Source organism: Vanessa cardui, chromosome 2 (assembly GCF_905220365.1).
Source record: "Vanessa cardui chromosome 2, ilVanCard2.1, whole genome shotgun sequence".
NCBI lineage: Eukaryota > Metazoa > Arthropoda > Insecta > Lepidoptera > Nymphalidae > Vanessa > Vanessa cardui.
This window is the reverse complement of record NC_061124.1, coordinates 10,855,072-10,882,979: the sequence shown is the minus strand read 5'-3', so window position 1 is coordinate 10,882,979 and position 27,908 is coordinate 10,855,072. Positions and strand designations below refer to the sequence as shown.

General features: G+C 32.0%; 1 protein-coding gene across 1 annotated transcript; it reads left to right on the top strand.

Annotated features, from left to right (window-relative positions):
* Nucleotides 1–287: 287 nt before the first annotated feature.
* On the top strand, nt 288–23,689 carry LOC124539385 (transient receptor potential cation channel subfamily V member 5). The gene is made up of 16 exons (XM_047116776.1): nt 288–463; nt 1,169–1,347; nt 1,641–1,769; nt 3,723–3,861; nt 8,382–8,571; nt 10,998–11,151; nt 11,554–11,808; nt 13,041–13,278; nt 13,735–13,857; nt 14,286–14,377; nt 14,911–15,035; nt 19,313–19,447; nt 19,876–19,985; nt 20,666–20,847; nt 21,227–21,469; nt 23,443–23,689. The coding sequence occupies exons 1-16, from the start codon at nt 373–375 to the stop codon at nt 23,620–23,622; spliced, it is 2,565 nt and encodes an 854-aa protein (XP_046972732.1). The 5' UTR covers nt 288–372; the 3' UTR covers nt 23,623–23,689.
* The last annotated feature ends 4,219 nt before the right edge of the window (nt 23,690–27,908 follow it).

Genomic DNA, 27,908 nt, shown 5'->3' with positions numbered 1-27,908 from the left:
TTCTAACTGATTCACATACTTTAAATTCTATTGATGATTTTTCTTATATATGCGTTTGAAAGATAAGTAGGTTCTTTTATTTATCAATGGATATTATATTCTAGTCAATTAAATGTAGCATATATGTTAAATATATGTGTGTACTTAGCAAATTTGACCTAGAAGAAGAAAATGAAGTTTGATCGTTTATTCATGCAGGCCGCTATTGTTATAGTAACCAATTCGCTTTGTCGATCCCGCCAAGGTGAAATTGTAAAGTACATGCAGTTCCTACACATGTAGGATAATACTATGTATAACGACTTACTTTTACCTTATAAAATATAGATTATTGTAAGTTCTATTCAGAGTTACGTGTAGTTTTGTTTGAAAATGGGAAATACTGAAAGTAATGTCACCAGTGGTGTAAAAAAGCAGGCCGGAACATCTGAGCAGAAAATTTATAAGCTTATAGATATTAAGGGTGAGTTATTATGTCGTGTAATGTTTATTACTGAATCAAAAGAACTGTTACAAAAATACTGTGACATAATTATGAAAAAAATTCAATTTAATTTATTATTCATATTTATAAATTTGAAACGTAAATTTTTATTCTTGAATTTCGAAGCAAATTGTGAATGTATGATAAATATTTGAGGGCGCAATAACGTAAAGTTTAATTATGTTATTAAACTCTCTGATCTGTTCTAATATATTTGCTTTGTAACAATTAAAATTTAAATCACCTACTTGTGATTCTTAATAGAATATCAGTATTATATACAGTATAAAAGGTGATAACTCGAAAATGGGTCACTTTTGAATTATGCATGGGGGTTAAAATTATTGCAAATAGTCACCCCTATCACCTCCTAACGGAAATACGTCGAGTTACCAATAACCCTGTATAACAGTAGTGGTCGCCCGCGGCTTCATTCGCGTTTTAGTGGGTTGGTTGTCATGGGGTAGGAGAAAAGAAGTAGCCTATGTCCATCCTTGGAGTTTAAGTGTGCTTCATACCTTATTTAATCAAATTCGGTTCATTGTTTACGTAGTGAAAGAGCGACAGACAGCCAGACAGTTAATTTCACATTTATTATATTACAATCGATAGATCATTCCTTATGAACTATATCAATAAAATATTATCTTATTATGAAATGTAAATTATATATATGCTTATCAGGAGGAGGACTGTTGGTTGATATGATGAAAAGAGCCGTACAGAACAAGCAATATGCGGAAATAGATCATGCGATCAAAACAAAAGTAGAACCATTTCTCTACAATAAAGGAAAGGGTCGTTACATACCAATATCGCATATTGTATTGTTGAGGAACAAGGAACGACCGCGACATAAATTGGTATGATTAAATGCTATATAATATGCATAGGTACAGTTTTCGTTGTGATTTAAAAATAATCATAAAAGAGGTTTTTTTTTAATATTTAATTTTTCTAACATTCTTGGAAGACTTGAATCTGAAGAGGTCAGTTATCCGAATTTCTTAGTCAAAAATGCTCTCTAGGACTGCAGTAAAAGTATAAGTACCGTTCGAAAAAATCTTTTAGCTATTTGGACAATTTGTTCACTTATACATATTTAAATTTTTTTTAAGACGTAATTTTATGGTAATTTTTTTATGCTTTACTTAAGCTACCTCCATTACGTGGTATGGAGAATCCAGACGAAGAGTTCGATGTTGAGAAAGACTGGCCAGTGGTTACTCAAGAAGAATATGACGCTAATCCATCAGGTTACAGAGAGCTGTGTTGGGATCTTAAGGTAAAAGTTACATTGTAAGACTTTACAATATAATACTGTTAACTGTCAATTTTCTATTTACCGGGAGATAAATTGTTAGAAAAAGAAGAAATTAATTACAAATCACAATTATTTTGTGTTAAGATTTACGAGCGCGTAGGAAACAGGCAATGTTTAAAATTACTTGATTTCAATCTCACAGTAAAACAGTAACAGCCTGTAATCTACCGAACTAACGCCTCCGGTTTGGAGCATATTCCACCATGCTACTCCGGTGGATACACATGGAACTGAATTCAGGTTTCCTCAGGATCTTTTCCTTTATCTCAGAACATGAAATAATTTTAAACCCAAATTAAGCACAGAAATTCCTAATGCTTCATAAGGTTTGAACCCTCAATGATGGGTTAAGATGCACGCGTTCTAATTTCTTCTTCCCAGTCGTTTCCTCATTACTGAAGGTCGTGACCACGATGCGTGTGGATCTCCTGAACAATTTGTACCACCTTCCTCCAGCCATTCCTATTCTGTGCCATTCGTAGGCAAGCTTGGGCACAAGATCCTGTGGCTGTCTTTACCGTGTCTATCCACCGGAACAATGCTCTTCCCCTTCCTCTCTTCCCCTTGGATTTCTCATGACTACTTCATAGGGACTTTTTTTTTAACGCAGGGAGACTCTACTTCATAGCTACTTGTACTATCATTATTTTAGGATTTCAATCTATTAGGCCCGTCATGATCATCATTCGAGAAAGAGTTCTCTGACAGCGTTTTCTAGATTATACCATCGTCGTTCTCTTCCTCAGTTTCCAATTCTTATATTTTTTATTATAATCTTAATGAAAAACGTGGTCGTCTCGTATGTCGGCAAACATGAAACATTGAAATTGTTTGCTTTTAAAATAATGTATAACAATAGAAAACATAACATAAATAATAACATTTGGTTCGTTAAAAAATAGTATATTTTTGCTGCATTTGCGTGACGGCGGAGAGTATAGTCATTATCATCATATACTTATAGTAAAAAAGAATGTCGCTTACCGCTGTTTGTCCCTATGTACCCTTAGATCTTTAATTACTTGACGGATTTTGATGCGGTTTTTTTTAATAGACAGAGTCATTTGAGGGGAAGGTTTTTGTATACAATACATGGATAATATAATAAAGAAACAAATTCTGTAGTATCTTTAGTATCGAAGAAATGGTGTGTCGCTAGTTTACGTAAATAATAAAATCGTTCTGTAATATTGATTTCAAATATAAATGTAACAGTATAGGTTAATAGGTTTAATAGGTTAGATTTTATTTCCAAATCTTTAATTAATTATGTAAATTGATTTGCTTTGATTTTCCTCTAGTGATTTATCTCTTGGCTTGAAGACATTTCTCTCGAATCGTTTATGTAAATAGTATTAGTGTACTAGCCTCAGCCTCCAGACTTTTAGAGCTGAGACTTAGCCCGAAAATAATATTAATCTATATACATTTCTTTGTACATAGACGTACGTTGTACGTAGATGTCCCTCGCCCTGAAACTGCTGATACAGTTGTATCAGTTATGTTAAACTTTTTGATTTTGATCAATAACAGCGGACAATAAATCCGTATCAATATATCGCGGGAGTAGTAGTAAAGAAGTATTTTACTTAACACTTTGAAATAAATTAGTGGTAGAAGGGTAGTTAAATTAACAATATGCAACGTACCTAATTGTTATTTTATTTAGACTGATTGAATTAAAATTATTAAACACATGATTAAGCCGTGTTACAAGACGTAACTCTTAAAAGATGAGTGATGAGTTCAAGTTAGGAGCAAGTAAAATTGCACGTGATGGATGAGAATTTCAACTCTAACCTGCATCGAGGCAGCGCAGTGAAGTAAGTTCTAAACGCTCCTCGCAAGAGAGGGCTTTGCCCAGCAGTGGGATGTTAACAGGCTATTACTTTTTATTATCATTGAACTTTGCAGGAGCGCGGAGCAGTCGGGGAGACAATACTCCATCTGTGTCTTCTAAACGCAACTTCTCTTTTAGCGGATTTGGCGAAACGATTATTGCGTTTTTATCCGAAGTTGATCAATGATATATACATGAGCGATGAATATTACGGTAAGTTATGTGTTTTATTTAACTTAATTTACAAGTTACTGATAGTAAGTTTTGTGTCAGTTCGTCTGTGTGGTGTAGTTTGGTGCGATAACTGATTAATTATTGTACTGCCAAAAAGCTTGATCTGTATATGATTTAGCACAGACTGTTTCGGTTTGAAGCATGAGTTTAAATAACATTTTAGTAGGCGTGATTGATGACAGAAGGATTTGCTAATATTCATTACAAAGTCAACAATGCTTGTAGCAATTTTGTCCATTAGTGTCACATAAATATATCATTGTATAATTGACTTTCATGATTATCGCTATTCTATTAATGCCTTAATGCAACATACTCAAACTATAACATCCGCTTATATAAGTTTAAAATATTATAGTTTTAAAACTCAAACGAAATACACATATAAAGTTTATTTATTTATTTAAAACAACATTAGTGCTTAGTAAATATCCGAAAATACGAGGGGTTGCTCGTAAGCTCAACAAGCGTCCGGTAAGCAAGCGCAAGTAGCGTTCTAGCGATCACCTCTGCACCCGAAATGATCCGGCATACGAGTTTTTTGCTTCCCCTGCACCCTGGATTAAGACGGGCTTATATGAGCTTAGTCCGTAGTGTTTAAATGTACAAAATTTGCAGCAAAACACGAGACCAACTTTAACTAATGAAATTAAAACTAACAAAATTAAATTACGTATCACGTAGGTTAATTAAATTAGGTATTGCATAAATAGGAGGTGGTATTTGATGCAAAATAATTATAATAACTGATTATTACTTGATGCGCAAAACATTTGTCATAATTTACCTAATTGTATAATAACATCTCTTGAGTTTATAGGCGTCGCACAGAATTTATTACATTGCGTCAGATTTATGTTTTTTAGTAGTTTACTTTGATATTTACGAAATTAAGTTTATCCTTATCAAATAAGAAGTTTGGTCTCGGAGGCAATATCAAACTCTTACTTAATTATTTACTAACTCTAGAGCTAGTAGCTTCGCTTATTAATTTAAATATAATTGTGAACTGTTCTTATGGTGATATTAAAATATAAAAAATAGTTCAGTCTCGTGAACAAGACATTCGTAGATAATGTCGAAATATCGAGCTCCACCGAATAAAAATAAAAAAACATGGTAAATATCCCGAAATTAATAACTTTAGTAATATAAAAATCGTTTTACAGATTTCGGGCTAGCATTAACATTTGAAATCTTAGTATATGTTATTGCACTACGCCTTCATGTTATGGTTTCCTAGTACTTTTGACGGAGAGATAGCTCACCACTTAAAGATATTATGTAAATTTTTAACTCTATCGTAAACGTAGGCATTAGATTTTTATAGACACTTAAGAATTTGCAAATCAGTTTTATTTTGTGCGATAATATGAGCAATATTAATATATGTACATATATTAGCAATAACACCTGGGCAGGTCCAATCGTTTATGGCGACACTAACTCGATTTAACTAGTTAAAGATATATTTAACCTCTTTAGTCAAATATTGCAAATCTGAACTGCGCATAAAAATTGCTAAAAGTTATGGGTTTTACAATAACAGCTTTGAATTATTAAGAAAGCACGTAAAGCAAGTTGATTCTTGACCTTATCTCTTTCCATTGGATTATGACTATGAGGAATTAAGAGCGAATCTAATTGCCCATACGCATTTAACTTGGTGGTAGGGCTTTGTGCAAGCCCGTCTGGGTAGGTACAGCACACCACCCACCCAAATAACAGTACTCAGTATGGTTGTGTTCCGGTTTGAAGGGTGAGTGAGCCAGTGTAACTACAGGCCCAAGGGACATGACATCTTAGTTCCCAAGGTTGGTGGCACATGGACGATGTAAGGAATTTGTGGTGACCACTTACTATCAGGTGGCTCATATGCATATAATATATTTCGCACAGTTGGCAAACCTGATAACTTGTCATAGAGATGGGTACCTGTAACAATAAAATTGGTCCTGATCGTATTACCATCATATATGTTCTATATAATAGATATATTTCATATTTGGAACACGTTAGCATAAACTTATTACACAACTTTCGGTAACATAGACGTTGATTTGAATACCGTTAACGAAATCCCATATTTGAATGACTAAGGCCTGATTCTATATTAATCGAATAAAATAAACCAATCAATAACTTTGTTTTGAATAATAAAAACATATATCATTTATTCGCAATATTTATCAGCAAGACTAAATTCGCATTTTATATTCCGTCAGAAAAGATTAACTTATGGTCTATATAAAAACTAGGAGTAATAAAATTATATAATATTCTATAATCAATAGATTTATATAATTATGAAAGTTTAAAAACATAAATTCTCCGGCGGACTCAGACCATAACTGTTGACAGCCGCTTGGCAGAGTAAAATAACAAAACATGTGAATATTATAAAAAGAAGGTCATTTGACTCATTCGTGTTTTCCTGAAAATAATGCACAACAACAGCCTGGAAATTCTCACCGCTGGGCTAAAGGCGTCCTCTCCCTTTGAGGAGAAGGTTTGGAACATATTACAGCACGCTATTCCAATGCGGGTTGGTGGAATACACATGTGGCAGAACTTCTATGAAATTTGTCACATGCAGGTTTCCTCACGATGTTTTCCTTCCCGCTGAGCACGAGATGAATTATAAAGACAAATTAAGCACATGAATCAGCGGTGCTTGCCTGGGTTTGAACCCGCAATCATCGGTTAAGATGCACGCGTGTATAATAAAAAAAATCCTGATCAAACTTTTTGATTCTACGACATATATATATATATAAAGATAAATATTCGAAACATTATTACGTCATTATTATGTTAGACGTGGTAGGTACCTGTTCAAATCTACGCTACGTCTGTTGAGTTTTGACGTGTGTAATTTGTTTATTATCTAAACCTATAACTTGCATTGAGTAGCAGGGTAAAAAATAGCTTCAAACCTACACGGCAGTCTTTCCTAGCAATACATTTAAGGGGAAATTACTTTATCGGTGGTATAGTTTTCATATTTGACCTAGAAAATATTAATATTATTATAAAAATATCGGTTACTTTATCAAATTAATGCTTTCACTATAATTAATTTACTAAAGTACCGCATAACTTTAGTAACATGGACTGACGGTGATTTATTATTCAACGCCATATGATCACCGTTATCTACTCTGTTTATTGATTAGGTACTTTCAATATATTAATATCTTGTTTCATGGTAGTAGCATAAGCGGTACCATTAATATTTTTTAATTATTCACAAAATCAAGTAGGCACTTCAAAGCATTTTTAAATCGTCTTGTTACAAAGTATATAGTTGGAAGTAATACATACTTACAGTAAGTAATATAACTTACTGTAAGTTATATTACTTACTGTAACTGTAGTATATAGGAGCCGAGATGGCCCAGTGTTTAGAACGCGTGCATCTTAACCGATGATTTCGTGTCCAAACCGAGGCAAGCACCACTATATTTATGTGTTTAATTTGTGTTATAATTATCATCTTGTACTCGGCGTTGAAGGAAAACATTGTGAGGAAACCTTCATGTGTCTAATTTCACCGAAATTCTGCCACATGTGCATTCAAACAACCCGCATTGGAACAGCGTGTTGGAATATATTCCAAACCCCTAATGGGTGAGGAGGCCTTAACCCAGCAGTGGGTAATTTACAGGCTGTTACTTTTAAGTATATATATAGTGCAAATGTAACACCGGTTCGGCAAGTAGACTACGCTGATAAAAACCAGTAAGAAGGTAGTTACTCTTTTCCACAATTTTAATTAGAGTGTAACAGTAAATAAAGATTCTACTTTTATATATCCTGTAGTATATAGTATAAATAAACGAGTACACGCTTTTATTGAACACATCGCCTTAGTACTAAAATACACCATTAAGTATTTTAAGGATAATACTTATTTATGGTTATTTAATTTACTTGATAGAAAAACATTGAAATCCGTTTTATCTATATAATTAATTTTAAGTCCAATATCTAGCCTAGTGACTATTTAATATATTCAATAATTCATTAGTTATGATTTCGGATTCGGAAGTTATAATTGGTTTACTGACTAGAGGGTTACCAATAACGGATAGTAAAGTACATTGAATTACATCAATAAAGGATAGATTGGTATATAGATACTCGTAAACCATTTTTAACATTTTGGCTATTTTTCCCAAAAATTAAATAACTCTAAACATAACTTTTTATATTTGGTAAACATAATAAAATAAACAAAAAATAAAAACCCTTATCACCATGAAATGACGGAAATTACGTGTCATTGCGTCCTAATATACATATATTATATTTATATTTGTTAAAGTAGTATCTTCTGCTTGTTTTATTTATATAACAGAATAGACTCGTACACTCGTCTTTCATTTTTGTCATTAATTTTATGGGTTATTAAACGTTTGACATTTTAACGCTGCCTTCCGAGCGATATAATAAAACTTTTAAAGCAGAATAAAGACAGTCTTATGCGATGTTTGCAGGCGAAAGTGTCCTCCACATGACCATTGTTAATGAGGATCCAACGATGGTCAAGTTCCTGTTGGACGCTGGAGCGGACTATCATGAACGTTGTTTCGGTAATTTCATGTGCCCTGAAGACCAGAAGGCATCCAGAACAGACTCATTTGATCATGAATGGGTTAATGTACAGCCAGAAACTAATTATGATGGGTGAGCTTTTTAAATCTAGCTAGCAAGTTATAACATATTTATTTTATGACACAAACCTATCGACATCAGTATCTATCCAGTCATTACACAAAAAATATACGAGTATCATCCTATCTAATCCTGCCTAAAAATTCTACTATGCCGGACATATAGTGTTTAGTAGAAGATCACATCAGATCACACAGAACAGTAGTTTTGGTGCGTGCCGAAGAACAATAATTATCGTACAAACTTCAGGCTGCTAGTAAAAATATTTATAGAAATCGATCATTTATTGATTCTTTCCTGTCCTTTGTGCCTGTGGTTACACAGGCTCACTCACCCTTCAAACCGGAACACAACAATACTGCGTACTGTTGTTTAGCGGTAGAATATCTGATGAAAATTGAGTAGACAGTTAACCAATGATGTAGATATATCATTTTAATTTAAAGGTGCAGTGTAATCAAATGGCAGTGGGCCATAAATATGATGACAAAAAGTTGTTGGTTAGCGTTTAGTACATTTGAGAAATCCATTTTACAATTCCGGTTAATTTGACCACAATTACTTACATTATACCTATGTTTATTTAGACAAATTATAATAACTATTTAATCAGTAATTTATACGATTGTAATATTGTCGTTAAATATATTTACAGTTACACCAAAACTTTAAATTAAATCCTACCTCTTACCGTTAGCGACATAAAATCAATGGTATTTTAGTTAATTTGAACAAGCCGTTTATTCACGAGTACCCTATTGAGCTCGTTGTAATCTTATTAACTAGGACGCATAGATTAATCTGGAGATTCGAGGCTTGAGTTCTTTTTGTTATGACTTTCGAATAAAACTAAACTGAAATTGAAACATAAAAAATACCTAATTGCATATTTAATTAATCAATATTAGTACTACTCAATATAATATTAGACAGCTTGAAAAAGTTTATTCGATAATTTTAATACAATTTTTCTTTCCTTACAAACCAAATTATTAAATCATTTTATTTTAAATCTTCTTTTTTAGTAAATCAGACAGTGTTTATACTACAGATGTTTTGCAACGATGCTTTGTCTAAAACGGCTAAAGCGTTCTGTATTTTATGAATTATAATTTTTACGTAGACTAGACTTTAGATCTAGAGCATATTGATCATTCCTTCCATCTAATCGAACTAAGATGTTAATTTAATGAACATCTTAGTTGTGTGTGTGTGTTGTTTGTGCCTGAAATCTACCAACCCGTGCGAAATTTCATGCCTATTCATCTATTATAAGATTTTTTTTTACTTTCTGGGTTAGAATAATATATTCTTTGTCTTCCTCTTCGTGAAACTAAATGTGGCTGACCAGTGCCTAGAATGCTTGGTCGTGAGCACACTGGAATACTCATTAAAAAACCAGTGGTGCTCATTTCAGTTCTTGAGATGCCCGTCATCTATTATGAGTATCATAATCTGATCATATAACATAACTTTATTTATATAATTATTTTTTTGTAAATGAATTTATTTTGCAATCGAAAGTGATCAGACTTTAGTTAAGTACTTGAATTAATTGCGATTCAAATTCAATTACTTCATGAAATTGAATTTGTAAATCGGCTTCTCTGATTAAGGGCTTACACTTTTAGGATTACATCGTATGGATTTGAATATGGAATGAATATCCGCAATTTGAGTTAACCTACTCACTGTACAAGGTGTTTTTTAAGTATGAATATTAAAATTAATTTATTTAATATTAAAGCATCACATGTACTGTTAAAAACTCTACTGGATTTGAAAAGCCAAAAAATATGATTAACTAGCGACTGAGGGGAGAAATAATTATTTTTTCGAAAAATGTATGCTACATACTATACTACCTTTCGAATCAATGGTTTCACTTACGATTAATATTAGTGCTTGTCACTAAAAAAATAAATATATATGAAGGTTAATTTCTAGGAAAACACAAAAATTGATTTGATGTTAGAATTATTAGAATTAAGTCCTTAAATAAATACATAATATTTCAAAATTGCTACTGTAAATATTTGACTAGTGACTAGACTTAGAATTGTGGCAAAAATGCTAGAAACATTTCCCCGTTGAATGGCAATTCCGATCCTCTGGGCAAAAAAAAAAAATACAGACGAATTGATAACCTCCTCCTTTTGGAAGTCGGTTGAAAACGAACTAGCCCTACTGTTACCAGTGAAAATGTTATACTTTTAATGAAGCTTTTTGCACGACTATTATTCAAAGGGTCAAGTGTTTCAGAAGCAAGAATATATGTTTAAATAACTAAAATTTAAAAGCATGACTACGAATTAAATATAAACATATTTTTTTTTAGTACGCGCCGACTAATTAATATAGATTTTAATTTTAATTTTCCATGTACATATTAAGGCTCACAATATTCAATACAACATGTTCTCACGGTCGTTTATTAGGTACGTGTATTGGGGCGAGTATCCATTAAGTTTCGCAGCCTGTCTCGGCCAGGAGGAATGCTATCGTCTAATCTTAGCACGAGGAGCGAATCCAGATAAGCAGGATACAAACGGCAACACAGTTCTCCACATGCTGATCATTTATGATAAAATAGTGAGTAGATTACTTTATTATATTTATTACAAGCCTGTTATTTTGTACAAAGGGCTTTATAAAACTTAGTTGCTTATATGTTTATTGTCGTTTTTTCAATTAAAGTTATTTTATTTCGATGTTTTTTTTTTTAAATTTGGTTACCTAATATTATAGTCATAATGCCTTTAAGTCATATTTTTGTAAAGTGAATCCATTTGATTAGCCATAAAAAAATTTAGAGTTTTGTGGGTTATTTAAATATTAGAATAGCTGTGCATGGATAAATAAATTTTATAATTTTCTTATCTGATTTCATATTTGTTAAATCTAAAAAATATTCAGCCAATAGAAACACAATGAATCGAGTAAAACTTATAATCATGTTAAGAACCTAAAAGTTAATAGCTCATTATGTACTAGAGTACATTCGACATGGCCTACGAAGTTGGAGCGTCTCTGAACATACGCAACGTCCAAAACCTGACCCCTCTAACGTTGACCGCTAAGCTGGCGCGCGTGGAACTCTTCTTCCACATACTTAACATCGAAAGGGAAATCTACTGGCAAATCGGCGCTACGACTTGCGCCGCGTATCCCTTGGGACAAGTCGATACTATTGATACGGAAACAGGATTAATCAGTAAAGATTCCGCATTGAATTTAGTTGTATTCGGGGTGAGTTTATTAACTTCTTTTCATATAATCCATTGCATTATTTATATTAAGTTAGTTCGTGTAATATTATCATTGTATGAATTTATAAGTGGGTTAAGAGACCTGCGTGTTATCTATTTTACGTTAAAGTGTAAAACCAAAAATTAAACAGTGTTACAATAAAATAAGGATGCGTTTGTACTTATTATACAAACAAAAACAAACATTAATTTAAACCTTTAATTAGAATAATTATCGTATTCCTATAGAAATTATATATACCCTAGAGTACATTAGTAATGCTTTGTCATTAGTCTGTGCCATAACACCATTAGTATTGCTAAAAGTGATATGTCCTTCAAGTACCCAATGGATTTGTGGGCTTGGTCCAATATTGATGCCGGTTTTTTATATTTTCCGAGGACGAAGGCTCTGGATTAATATAATTATTGCGTACAAAAATACTGCACTTTAAAGGTCCCTTTCCAATCCGTTTACAATTGTTAATTTATTCAATACTAGTAGTCACCCTCGGCTTCGGACGCGTTTCAGGGTGTTGATTGTCATGTGTCAGGCAAAAAAAGTAGCATATGCCCTTTCTTGGAGTTCAAGTTTGCTTCATACTTTTATTCAAATTTCATTAATGGTTCAGCTTTTTGGTCGTGAATGAGCGACAGGACAGATTAACAGAGTTACTTTCACGTTTATAATATATATAAATTTGTGTTATATATATTTTAGAACCAGAAGTAGGAAGTAGGTTAACCTCTAAAATAATTATCTTTAATTTAAAATAACAATCAATCAAAAGAAAAACTTTTAGTCTACAACACAAATAACCATCAATAATCACATTACACCGTAATAATTATAATCGCGATCTCAATGTGTCAACTACGAATCTACCGCCTTTTTTTTTTAAAGAAGTTGTGTGACTTGACGAAGATGTTGCTTGTTTATTCCAACAATATTTATTAAATTGTAAGAAGTTAGAGCAGAGGTGTAGTTCAGTCTTATCATACACTTATATTGTTAATATTACTCGTTGTAAATTAAGTTTATCAGATTTAATTTAAAAAAGGGCCACTTATCCAATGTAGCTGAAATTACTCACCCGTTTTTATTTAAAAAAAAAAACAAAAAAAATGTTATATAACCGATCCTCATAATCAAACAAGGTGTACGGGAAATGTGTAAAAAAACTATTCGTTTTTCAAATGTAACTGTACTAATTAGTTGTTTGTATTACACAGGAAAAGGACGAGCATTTAGAACTATTGGAGGGTATGTTAATAGACCTGTTGAAGACGAAATGGAATACGTTCGTCAAGTTTCGCTTCTATCGTCAATTCATTTTGTTTTCCTTCTACTTCGTTATATCCCTCGTTTGTTTCACGTTACGACCGGGACCGCCCGATAGAGCCTTAAATGCGACCGCTGTGAATACGACTACAGGACCAGTAAACGACACGGAGTCAGTTTCTGATGTTGGTATGTTGCCATGAGTATAATTTGTTGCAATCAATTACGACACGTTATTTTGTTATTAGTTTGGTTATGATAAGTTATCTGTTTATATTCAGATAACTCAATTTCCTTTGGTTATTCTCAGTTAGTTATACTGTATATTGTGAAGCTGAATGAGTTCATATATAAATTAAAAAGAGGCTTCCTATAATATCCAGTTAATAAGTAATTTGAATATGATTTATTTGGTTTCGAATAATTCATTTGGATCAACGCCGGAAGAACAACCCTTACTTAGTTCAAGTATCGATGAATGTATGGGTTACATAAATAAAAAATAAAACAATATATGCCCATAGAAAATACGATAAATTATTACTCCTGTATGGAACACCAATATAATATCACGATAATAAGCTGCGGCTATTTTATGTTAATTATTTGATTTTGAAATATTCTAAATTTAATTGAACGTTTCAGAAAACTGTACTTTACCGCAGACTGGCATTGAGTTTGATCCAGGGACTGTCGAAGTCTTCAATGGGTCGAAGCCAGGCGTTCAATGCGGCCGATTCAAAAGTCACCCAAAAGATAAGGATAAACGTAAGGAAAAATGATAATATAAGAAAATGTTGTATATTATTATTTTCACAATATAAACTAGAATTTTTAATTTACTAAATAATTATTCGCCCATCTATGTCGTAGAAAAAATTCTGGTATTAAAAGGCGATGTTACCCCATATTGGCATTCCAAATTTAAAAATTTGAAAAGCAATAGAACAAGTTTATAATGCGTAAATAATATCAAAGCTCCCTTGCCAAAATTTTTACTTATGTTGTAAATTTTCTTCTTGCCATATTCATATATACTTCAAATATTTTTATTCACTAAAATGTCGGGAAAGCTCGGTGCTATTTGTCCTTGTAAAAACTCGGAATGGTCGGTAAAAAGAAGATTAACGTGTTTACTATATGTATATTGAGTAATTTTGAAATTAAAAATAATGACAAAATATTTTATTTACAAGCTTCAGTACCAAGAGAGAATGACATGGAAGGCTGGTGGGAGGATTTAACTGAAGAGTGTAGATTAATGAATTTTGATACTTGGCATGCGAAAGTAAGTACCGTTATGAAGTTGCACTAATGAACTATTTCCTACTTTGTTGCTTTGATACATACATACACATCTAATGGGACAATTTGTACTGGTTGTGTAGGAGGCAGACTTTTAGCAATAAGCACGTCTATCGTACTATTGTTTTCTGTATTTCTTATTATTTCTTTCTTCTGATGGAAAGGGAGTCCCTGACACACATTACAAAAATATATTTAGAAGTGTACGTATCATAAATGAGGAGAGGTTTATTTTGTATTACTCATATTAGAAAATGTTACGCGTTTCAGAGATGGTTCTAGTGTACCCTAAATTACAGACAACGTCTGCCGGAAAATAGTATGGAAGCAAATAAAATGTTTATTTTACAATATTAATTGATCTTAATTTACGTTCTTAAGGTGATCACCACCGAATTGTAGGCTTTATATTTATTGACAGAAGATTGATATTCGTGCTGTTAGATACAGTAGATGAATAGTGTGATAGAGATATGAAAAACTTAGACCACCAGTGAAACTATTCTTTTTTTATAGTTGCGTATAAGTGCCGAGCTAATGCTGTGGGTTGGTGCTCTAGCATATATAGCAGCAGCATTACGAGAAGCGAGGTTTTTGGGAATAAAAATGTTTATCGAGAATTTGAGTACTGTTCCTTCAAGGTAAGATCATAAATAAAATGGTAAATTAAAATTTGATAATGCAGATCATATCACTCGCAGTAAAATTTACTGTTTCACCCACGCAATCATTTTCAATATAGCATATATTGAGAAAGGTATAGGACAAAAAATATATGAGATTAGCGCGTTAAAAAAACAAACTCTTGTATGATTAGTACCTGTATATGTATATAATGTTGACATAGAAAACTCAAGTGATAAAATTGAAATCCTATATCATTCGTCTCATAATACTTCGAATAATATCGAAAGAAATAAAATATACTTCAGTTTGGGCAAGCCAGTTATCATCCCTTCATAATAAAATACGCCAAAACCTAAATATTTAGTATTGTTTTTGTCCGGCTGGAAGGGCAAGTGAGTCACTCTAACTACAGATAATATTTCTTACAATGTCAATTGGCGTTGGTGACCACTTACCATGAATTGGCACATATGCTGTTCTGATTACATATTCGAATTTAAAAAAACCTGAGACTATAGATCTTTTACCTCTTGCTGAGGGAATTATTCTTGCAACATAAAATTGACGTGAATAATATCACAGCGAAGTTTAAACCTGGAATTCAGACAGCATACCTTTGAAACTCGGGGCGTCAAAGTTTAGAAATGCTTAGCCGCATTCCTAGAGGAATGGAATGTGATGAAATGACTTACCAAAGTTTTGATTTTAACTTGTTGAACTCTTGTAAGTCATATTTATTACAAAATTGATACATTTCTTCGAAAAAATAATAGTTATTTTGGAGTCTTTATACTTATATTTTTGGACGACTATTTACTATGACTACTATGACTATTATACTCTATGTTAAAAACAATTTCAATGTATTTTCTATTTTTTGGCTACAGTGACCACTTTACTTGACTTTCCTTTACAAGTTTAGTTTTTATATCCTTAATTCGTCCAATAAAACATAACAGACTTTGTTGAATTTGCGTACTGCCCAGGTCAGCATTACGGTATTTTTTTATTTAAACGTTGTTCACCTTAGCTGTGTTGCATTCAGTTTTTAATATACTTTTCTCTCTTTGATGCTTAAATATAAACTCAAAACCAAACGCACACTGAAAAAATCTTGTGCATTAAAATCAATAAGCATAATATCAAACTTCACAATAAATACATACCTGATAATAAATTTGTACATATACCTTTTACATTTGGAAAAGTTATATGTTGATTGGTGATTTTTTATACATAATCGGAGTGACCAGCGACTTAGATGCTAAAAACAGTTAGTATAATTTTATTGACATCACACAAAATCATATAGGCTGAGGTCTTGGGTCAATTTTACACAATCGTGAATATTTTAAGCATATCTTACGTTAGTATTATAATTAATCCAAAACTTGTCTTAATATCAAATATATTACACGGAAGCCCTTGACATATTACCTACTTACTAGTATAAATGTGCCAATATCATTATCGCTGATTTTACACAATGACATTATGTTCAATAAAAGAAATGTTATTTTATTGATTGATACTTTTATAAATTTAACTTATGATACGATTAGATGTCGTAACTTTTGTAATATCTGTTTTTAAAACGTTCCTTCCAGTCATCGTAATCCGTATACAAAGCGATATTGCCATTCAAAGCGCTACACTGTATCGTATAGCGTTTTGAATGGCAATATAGCTACTTTTTGACTTTATATTGATGTGAAATTCTGATTGTCATTTTTAACTTTGCCGTTTCGTAAATTCAAATCGTTTGTAAGAAATACATTTTATAAAAAGGCATATTATGCGATACAAGATTTTATAGATGGTAAAATAGCTTGGAGTTAATACCTGTCGACTTCCACGCTGGATATATTACGTACATATATAGTTGTATTTAACTAACATGACTGTATTTTTTAAATGTTGAAAAAGAGTAACTACTGAGTTTCTTGCGCGTTCTTTTCGGTAAAATCTACTTTTCGAACCGTTGGTAGCTTCACTTAATTGTTAAATGACGATTCAAAAGTGCTTGTAAAGGCCTACTTGAATAAAGTTTATTTTGATTTCGATTTTTGATTTGTACATTATAAAAGACTAGACAACAAGACGAGTATAGACAGGAACAATCTTATTTTGGGCAAAGAACACTCCTAATTTTTTTGTATATGTGTTGTAGCTCACAAGATGAATTATAAATTCGATAAGTACAAATTAATTTCTTGATTTCTTCTGATTTCCTGGTACATGTGTTCCTTCTGATGGGCTATCCTAACTAAATATATATAATATATATATAAAGCAAATGATAATAATATAAAAAAAAGAAGTGGAATTAAATTATATTTTAAATATCTTATCAGAAATATTCAACGCTAAAAAGCAGGTTCGATGCACGTTTTGTATCTACTAAATAAATTGTTGGATATATATTTGAAACAAAACTCTTTAATGAAAGTGTCTTATCGTAGTCCTCTAAAGAACGAACTGAACTCTTTATGTTTAAACGCGACACAACTACCCAGGAGATTCATTCAAGAGAAATGTTATTACCCTCAGCGCTGTTCACGCACCAGACCCTTGACTCTAGTTACACAGATTAATGTTAGTGTGAAGGAAGTGACTGCATAGAATCTTAAGTATCGCTGCCATATTATGTTCTTAACATTTTAATTAATTAATCTTAAACACTGTGAGACTCTTATTGTCTATTTTTGGATTTAGAGTTTATATCTAAAATAAAAAAAATGTTTATTGTTTTGCATACAATGCTTAGCCTTATAACAGGTTAGGAACAAAACCTACTAAGTTATTAGGACGTGTTAGGATTAAACCTAAATCAACAAATATAGTAAGAGCTCACATTTCAAATATATTTAAAACAAAGAGGTGTCATTTCTCATATGATACATTAATTTAGTGCCACACACCGTCATCCGAATAAATATTGAAAATTACAATGTTTTCAACCGTCTTCAAAAAGGTTATCAATTCGTCTGTAATCTTTTCTTTCTTTTTTTTTAGTTTGTGGTAGTTTGTGGTTTTTTTTATGTTATGAGGTAACTATAACTACGTTATATAATCGTAAATCGACTTTTAAGTAGTCTAATATTTTTCATTTAATTTTACCGAGGAGGACTCTAATAAATATGTAATTATTTTTATTACTTTTTAGTGCATTTTTATTTGTTTTAAAATAGTATTTTGTTTGAAGTCGGCTTTTCTTTTTGTTAAAATTTTATTTATTATATCATTCAATAACGAAGCGACCGATGTTTGTGATTTTTGCATAGTTGTTTTCGTAGTTTATGGGACACAGAATGACATACTTTTATCTCGGGAAAATGCAGGGAGGCGTACGCCGCCGACTAACAATAGTTCGTTATAACTTCGATCATACTTCATAAGTTTATTCGAAGTTTTAAATTGACAATTCGTTATATGGATATGGAATTATGAACCGTCTATAATATGTAATCTTAACAAGTATTGGAAAGTCGAAAGCGAGTTGGTTTGTTTGTCCTGCTTTTCATTTTTTTTTTTGTATTGATAACGTAATGGCAAAGTACATAAGTATTGAACATATACTCTTATTTAAAGTACATGAAGCAAATACTCTGTACCATTTTATAGAAAATCTAGTAGTCGCTCGCAGCTTCGCTCGCGTTTGAGAATATTTTGTATGTTTAATGTAAAGCAAAAAAAGTGCCATGTTCTTTGTTGGAGTTCAAGTTTGCTCCATGCCAATTTTCATCAATTTTGATTCAGCGGTTTGGTCGTGAAAGAGGGACAGACAGACAGAGATACTTTCACATTTATAATATTAATAAAGAAATATACATAACGCAAAGGGAGGAGTATGAAATTTAGCAAGCTACATAATATGCTTTGGTAACTGCTTTAGTAAGGTTAATAAAAAATAAGTTTACACCCACCTTACGATGTGCCTACACAATTATTACCAATTCACATAGATCTTACTTTTCTAGACTTCAATTATACACAAACATGTATACCTTTCGAATTATACCTTTGCTCTCTTGTGCTCATTGCCAAGTCACTATAATTATAATATAAAGAAAATTATTGATATAATTACTAAATGTTGATTTATAACTACAAAATAATTTGAATAGGACTTGGCTTCTATGAGATCTCAAAACTTAATCTCTGCATCAAGAGACTTGACATTTTTAACATTATATGTTTTTGGTGGGACATTCTTGTTAATAAGTACGAGTGTTACTTGTAAATAACGTTTGTTTTCTGAGTCTATCTAAAATGTATCTGTTTGTTCCAGAGTGATGTTTCTATTTTCATGCCTACTAATGGTTTGTCTACCAACATTACGTCTGTGGTGCGCCGATGAGGAAGAGGATCATCTCGCTGTTATAATTATGCTAACCACTGCTCCTTATTTTTTGTTTTTCTGTCGGTTAGTATGAATACTAAAAATAACGTAATTAAATCGCTCGTTTTCTGAGACACCGGTCAAAATAAGTCTAAGCTTATCTGCTATTTCATTGGTCATTTATAGCGTCATCAACTGTCATCAACCAATGACAATTTGGATTATAAAGTTATTTGTTAATTTGAATTTCATCTGCGTCTCTTAAGCTGGAGTTTAGAAGAAAATAATACCGTGATATTAAAGATCTTCGGAAGAATTTACATTCAATATTGGATGGTTATTGACATTAATATTAACCGCTTGACGATTTGAAAGTGCTCGTAAAAGAGCCTCCTTGAGAAAATGTATATTGCTTGCATTTTATACTAGGAAGTATATAAATTATTGAGATGAAAAGTATGTTTTAAAATGGATTATTTATTAATGAGAATTTTAATATTTGTTCTTAAAAGGGGCTTCAAAACGGTTGGTCCATTCGTTGTCATGATCTATAGGATGGTGATGGGTGACCTATTACGATTTGTATGCATATATCTTGTCTTCGTTATGGGATTTTCTCAAGGTAAATTAGTCTATATGATATATTTCTTTTGACATTTACTTGTTGATTTTATTAAAGTTATAATCAGCGCTGGACAACCTATCAGGCAATATATGCAAAGGCTTAGGGGGCTTGCATCGAATAAGAGACATTTGGCTGGACAAATGTTGAAAAATATGGTATATAATTCATTTTTAATTAAATATTTCTGAGTAAATATTAACACTATCTGAATAGCAAAAGCAGTGCTTAGTGAACCCGAAATAGTTAATCCTGCCCTGATTATAATTTCAATTTTGTATATGCACGTTGATAAAACATTAAGTAGTAAGTTCCTGGTGGTAGGGCTTTGTGCAAGCCCGTCTGGGTAGGTACCACCCACTCATCAGTTATTCTACCGCTAAATAACAGTACTCAGTATTGTTGTTTTTCGGTTTGAAGGGTGAGTGAGCCAGTGTAACTACAGGCACAAGGGACATAACACCTTAGTTGATGGCACATTGACCGTGTAAGGAATGGTTAATATTTCTTACAGCGTAATTGTCTATGTGTGATGGTGACCACTTACAATCAGGTGGCTCATAGACTCGTCCGCCAATCTATTCCATATATAAAAAAAAGTTTTTAGCTCAATAGAATTTTCACGAGACATAAAACTACAATTTGCCTTTCAACGCCATTCAAGTGTTGTATTTTTTTAGCATATTACGTGATATTTTTATCATTCGATAACCCCAATACGCCGGAGGGTGTGGACGATTCGGTGTCAAACCCCATGCCCTCGCCCATGGAGAGCATCATGGCGATGTTCCTAATGTCTCTCACTTCCTTCTCGGACTATTACGGTGCTTTTGACAGAACGGACCATGAAATTGCTGCAAAGGTTAATATTGTATTTATATCTACTAGTTATTATTTCCCTCTCAGATATTGTTACAGACAGCTCTAAATTTTCAACATAATATAATTTGCAAATTAACTTAACAATAATTTAAATTGACACCTAAAATATTCAGTTTGGCACTTAGATATTAGATAAAATTATATATAAATTTTGTTTAAAACAAACATTAAGAAAAACATTATAATAAGATGTTGCCGAAGAAAGGTCTTATAAACATTTTTTTGAGTGGAGATCACTAGAAAATCGGTTGCGTCAGGGAGCTTATGCGCCTAATTCGAGGCTGACTAAGTTTATAAAAATAATTTGCTTGTAATTTCTTTCTTGAAATAAATACTAATGATGTAGGTAAATTTTCCAGCTTCTGTTCGTAATCTACATGATAATAGTGGCAATATTGCTGGTAAACATGTTGATCGCCATGATGGGTAATACGTACCAGAAGATAGCGGAGACGCGCAACGAATGGCAGAGGCAATGGGCTCGGATCGTATTGGTGGTCGAGCGAGGGGTGCCGCCGGCGCAGAGACTTAAGCAACTTTTGGCATACAGTCAGCCAATGGCAAACGGGAAGAGGGCTTTGGTACTGAGGATTAATCAGAAGGTATGAACTTTGCATCGGTGAACGTATACGTTGATGAAAATAAGTAATACAGAGGATATCTGTAATATTGTCTCTAATTGATTTTTTATGCTATTGACTCTAATTGATTGATTTGTTATTGATGCTACAAATAATGAGCTATGAAGTGATTACTAAAGCGCTTTCATGGTATACATAAAGCGCTTAAGCAATAAGGCTTCGTTTAGTGCGTCTTTAGTCGAGCAAAGGTCAGCTTTGACGCTTGTTTGCGTACAATTACTCATTGCAAATAGCAATGCAATACATGTATGGTAGAATTTTTACCATCAATAAGGCGAAATATTTATTTATATACAATAAATACCTGGAAGTTACGAAACCTATGGTTTCGCGTGCTCGTGAAGGAGGAGGGAGGGGGGGAGATGTGTATGTCAGGTGTTTAGTACCTTAATGTCTTCTGTTTATTATAATGTATTTCGTAAGTAGTTCGTTATTCGATTGCGTTACTTTGACAATAGATCACTCATCTATTGTCAAAGTAACAAATTTTTGCATAGTGTGTAATTTTAGTTGAGATATTGCTGTAGTCATCTAATACTACAACAAAAGTATTTGTTGTATGTTATATTACAATATCCATACGTTACAAAAATTCTAACAATCCCTTTCGTATGAGTAACTTTTGTAACATAGGATAATCAATGTTAAAAACTCATTTAAATATTTTACTAATTTGCACGAATTATTGATACATATATCTCATAAATTATTTACAATCATATCAGAATCACAATGGTCTATTGAAATGATTAATAACAAGAATTTGCACTGTCAATGTGAATTTGGCACAGAATCACAATTAAAGCGATACTTGGCTTTAAACCAGACAACGGTTAACGTAAACATACCTCTTCATATTTTGAATTACTAAAGAGCTTATGAATATAATATACCTATTAAGGCTTACGGAATGATTGTCCTTTAAAGATTTTGAAGTTAAAATTAGTGCGTCGAAAAACGTATTCGATATTTACACTTACCAAAATAATATATATCTTTAATAAAAAGAGGTTTTATATTTATAAGCTTTCATTTAATTATTTTATTTAATTCTGCTGTTTATTTCAAACCAGTTTCACTCATTTGTTTATTCAAAACATCCGACGTAATTTAAAATAATAATGACATATAAAACATATCGAATAAGAAAAGATTAATTGAACTTCTAATTAGACATTCGAATACGAGATTACGACACGTAAAACATAATAAATCATTTGCTAAGGGCATGGCCATGATGACAGTTTTTTAACTAAGTATAAATACTATTACTTAATTATAATAAATAATAATAATTATAAATTAAATGGAGTTAATATTAACACCAGGACGAACTTCTTCACACATGTTTGATGCTGGTGACTAATTACAAATTTCCAATGATTTTTTTTTATGGCTTTTCTTTGTGCCAAGAGGGCACAGATTATTTCGCCAATGTCACGTGCTGTGGAGAATCCACGATGGAGATTGAACGGTTCAGTCGAGATTAAATGAAATTTTAAGCGTTGTAGGTACTTTTGACTTTTCATGGTATTAAATTGGTTACTTTTAACACAGAGGTGTCCATTTCTTAATTACTATGGCATATCAAACTGTATATCGACAGTCGCGTTAGTCTAGTGCTTCTAGTGGCTAGCTCATATGGTAGACTTTTCAATTCTACGTTCACAACCTGATTCGGCCCAATAAGAGTGACAGAAATGTCATTGTGCTTTTCCTCTATAATATGGTCCGCGCTAATCTCCCCTGGGAATGCCTGGCGATGCCAAAATCAATCAAATCGACAACCACAATAGAAGACATTAGAGTATTTTTTTTAAATTAAATAATGGAGTTTTGAATTTTGTCAATTCTATTTTAAGGTTTCTATACAAATGTATATTTTAAAACCTGTAAGGTACTTAGTATTGATAGTTCTTCATTGTAATTTATAGGATGAGGATAAAGAAGAAATGAAAGAAATCTTAGAAATGAAGCGGACACATGAACGTGTTGTGGCGAAGAGGAAGCAGCGGGAGGCGGAAATGAAGGGGGGTAAGGGAAGACTCCCACCACCGCCCGTTAGAGATTACCCCACGACTAAGAATCAGAAGGTCGCAATGAAACAAATGTAGATTATAATATAAAATAAATGTAGAATGTTTTTTTCTTCAATTGTTTTGATATGTATGTAACACTATTTTCAAACAAGAAGTAATTACAATTGTAAACTCAACAAAATATATCCAAAATAAAATTCTGTAATTATCACATTCACTTTCTTTATTTATCTTGACTTTACTTTTACTACTACTTTATTCTTTTTTCATTTCTTTTGTTTTTCCTTCAACGCTGAAATCGAATAAATCAAATCACCGTACACATATTTGTTGCCATACACAAAATATAATTACCGGCAGTCAATAATATTTCATTGTTAATAAAAATAATATTTAATAATAATTTAAAACGTTAAATAAAAGTCAGCTTACACAATCTTTTTACAATGCTGTATTTAAAATTATAGAAGTTGGAGTTTAATACCTGATTCCATTTATACGAATATTTATTTTTATTTATAAACAAACAACCGACGTAGCGCACGAAATATGAAAGAATTGTTTATACGTCAATAAATAATTAAAGTAACAGCTATTGACGTATTAACAAAAATACGCGTTTTACACTGCCGACAATATGTATGGGCTTTTGTTACGTGCGGTCCATTTGCTTTTTGTTTTATTATAGCCCGATGTTTTTCATTATTTATTTGACATTTCAAAAGAAGACGCACAATTGCTCAGCTTGTCACCAAAACAAAAAGGTTTAAATATATGAAACCATTAATTTATTATGATGAATATTATTTTGATATTTGTTTTTCATTTGCAAGTTACTGTAACCTCCGCTAACAAAAATCCAAATGTGATTTAGTAACTGTCAAAATACCCTTCTCTCCGATTTACCCCTTCTTTTCAACCCACCGCAACACTCAAAAGTCATCATTACATTACTATTGTAATTAATATTTCTTACATATATATATGGATATGTTATTTTAGATACCGATATATAAGTAATGTCTTACCGGTTTCAGCTACGGATACGAAATTTATTCGGAATATCCGATTGATTTGAATAGTTTTAATGAGGAACATGTTACGATTAATAGATTATAAACAATTTGTCATTGTTTCTAGGTTATTTTTGGTATTATTTATCAAATCGGATGGATATTCATTTCGGTTATCCGACGATTTCGTTCATATTTACTGTACTATAAGATGTCTATTACATCCCTAGTCAATATTACAAAAGCATAAATGTATCTATATGACATTTCATTTATTTTATAAAATAATTATTATTTATGGATTGGGTATTATAAAGTAAATACTTGAATTATGATTTATTTACTTTTATTAAGTATTAATTAAAATATTATTTTGGTCTGATGATTTTTTTGACGGTTTTGTAAAAGATTATTTCCTGTTTATATCATAAACGAGTCATATGTACCTATATTGTGTTAAATAGTGGAAACTTTTTAAAACATTTATTTAATTTATTAAATTTTAAAATAGCCTTTAATTTGCTCTCTTTTAGCAACCAAGCCGTTAATTAGTGAACTTTAAAAATGTTCTTAAAATACGAATGTAATATTTTTAGTGAACTGAATAAATTATTTCTTCATATTGTATTTCCTTTACTTTGTAATTAATATAAAAAACATACAATAATGTTAATAATATATAGAAGCTTTTAAATTAAGCCGTAATTATTATATCACACAATAAATCCCATGGTAGCAATTGGCAGGACATGTTTTTACCTTGCCTGCTGACCTTTAAAAAAATTGCTATTACTTTTTTTTCAAGGCAAATACAAGGGCAAGGTAAATCATTAGAGTATCTATAAGAGCATTCTAAAAAAATACATTTTAATGAATAGAACGCGTGGATATCAACCGTCTCAAGCTTTTTTCAGTCCCAATTATACTGGAAGAGTAACATTTATAGTAGCCAACTAGTGGAATAAGAATACTTTCGTTTTACAAAAATTTAAATTTATAGTCGCTGCGTTTTACAGAAACATCATAAGCTGTTAATTACGACCCGCTGTGGAATATGTTAGTTTAGAATCAGAATTTCACAAAAATAATTTCTTCCTATAAGTTATATTTTGTACGCATAGATTTTATGATGTTAAATTTAATAAAACGAAAGACAGTTACGTCAAAACAAAGTTAGTAATATTGCACATCATGAAGATGGGCTTTATTATTTTCTTTTTTATAGTTCCAAAGGTCGAAAACAAAAACTCGGAAGTCACTTCTTTTGTTGTGCATCTATGTCACGACCTTAGTCTTTTTCTTCTTACCACTACATTATGTAAAATCTATTTAAGTTTTCGTGTCCGTATTCTATTTGAGCTTAAGTGATTATATTGCACGTAATTCGTCCTTGCCATAATTTTTTACATCAAATGAAGCATATTGCTTCTTTGACTGTAAATTTATAAAGTCGGACAATTATTCACAAAAGGCGTATATTCTCTCATTATATTAATTCTAGGCATTTGAGCTGAGATGGCCCAGTGGTTAGAACGCGTGCATCTTAACCGATGATTGCGGGTTCAAACCCAGGCAAATACTGATATATATATATATTGGTTGGTTTGGTTTAAGCTCCAAGGAGTTACACATTATCTGTGAAGAATCGGTACAACTATCCGAACGTCAGGGGAACCGCATTCGAAATTTAAAAGATTCAACCGGCAGTAAATCCGGGGCCGGTTCGATACGTTGAGCTGGACTGACGTTTCACCGCAGTCGGTCGATATAGAATCGAACGAGTTACCTTCTTCATTCAAGTATATATAAGTCATAGCGTTGTGTTTGTGTGTGTTTGGGTATAGTACTGTTAAGGATACAATTCAATAGCAAATGTTCCTTGTATTTCACAATTAATGTAGCCTCAGTAATTCAATGCAATGTATACAGGCCGTCTAGTAATTTATAGTTGCAGATTCAATTTATACTATTCATTTCATTCATTCATTATATATATATATATATATATATATATATATATATATATATATATGTGCTTAATTTGTGTTTATAATTCATCTCGTGCTCGGCGGTGAAGGAAAACATCGTGAGGAAACCTGCATGTGTCTAATTTTATCGAAATTCTGCCATATGTGCATTCCACCAACCCGCATTGGAACAGCGTGGTGGAATATGTTCCAAACCCTCTCCTTCATGGAAGAGGAGGCCTTATCTCAGCAGTGGGAAAGGCAGGCTTTTACTAGCCATTTAAATATTCGCTCTACGTAAACTGTTACCGATATGCAAATTCTTACATTTGATACCAATGATGGTTATGACATGTCTAACAGAAATGGGACGTAACACAAATTACCATTAGAATATATTTAGAAACAGTATAAGGTCACAGAGAATAAATGATTATCTAATATATTTGCGTTAGTTACAACACATTCGAGCTCTTCGTTGTATACAAAGGTGTAAATTGTGACCGTGTGCCGGTCGCTTAAATTTCACTCTTACCTCATTGTTTGCGACCTCCGACCAGTAAAGCCAATATCTCTAGCTTCACCCAAAGCTATGTGATAAGCAATTATGACCTTTGTAATTACTATCTCACCATAAGTATTCTGTGCGAATTCTCTGAAGACACGATTGCAAATTATGTCGTTTTGATGTCAATCATTGTATGACTTAATTTTAAATTCAGCCACTGTTAAGAAATTGCTTGTTTGATGAATACAAGGTAAAGTTAAGATTTTGGATACTTGCGTTACGTGTTTAGACGTATCGTTCGATTTGTTTTTTTATTATATTTTCACTTGTTAGCACTACTCAGATTGGTTGGTTCATTGATAGTAATTTCTTCTCATACTACTTTTATTTAGCGAGTGTATTTTAAATCTACGTCGTGTGTTGTTATATCGTGTTAACAACCACCAGCAAAACTAACTACTCTAAAGCTCGCTAAATTCAGAAAATGATTTGTTTTTTTTTTTTTTTTTTACTGATAATTAATTGCATGATTGACGTCACATTTTTATTTCAATAAACAACTGTCACTTTCAAACATTTATCCTTATATCTGTTATTAGTTTTATTGGTCCGAAAGAGGCAAGGTTGGCATTTACAGAATAAGGTCCCGTAGACATAACGGAACGTTGCTTGGATACAGCAGTCAGCAACCGATCCTAAGTCGAAAATCAAAATTTGGGCTTCGAGTCTTGATTATTAAATGTCTAAATTGTATTTCCGCGTTACACTATTATGATGATTATATTTCAAAAATATAATAATTATTGCATAACAAAATCAAAATAGACTTTATTCAAATAGACTCTTACGAGTAATTTTGAATCGTCATTTAAA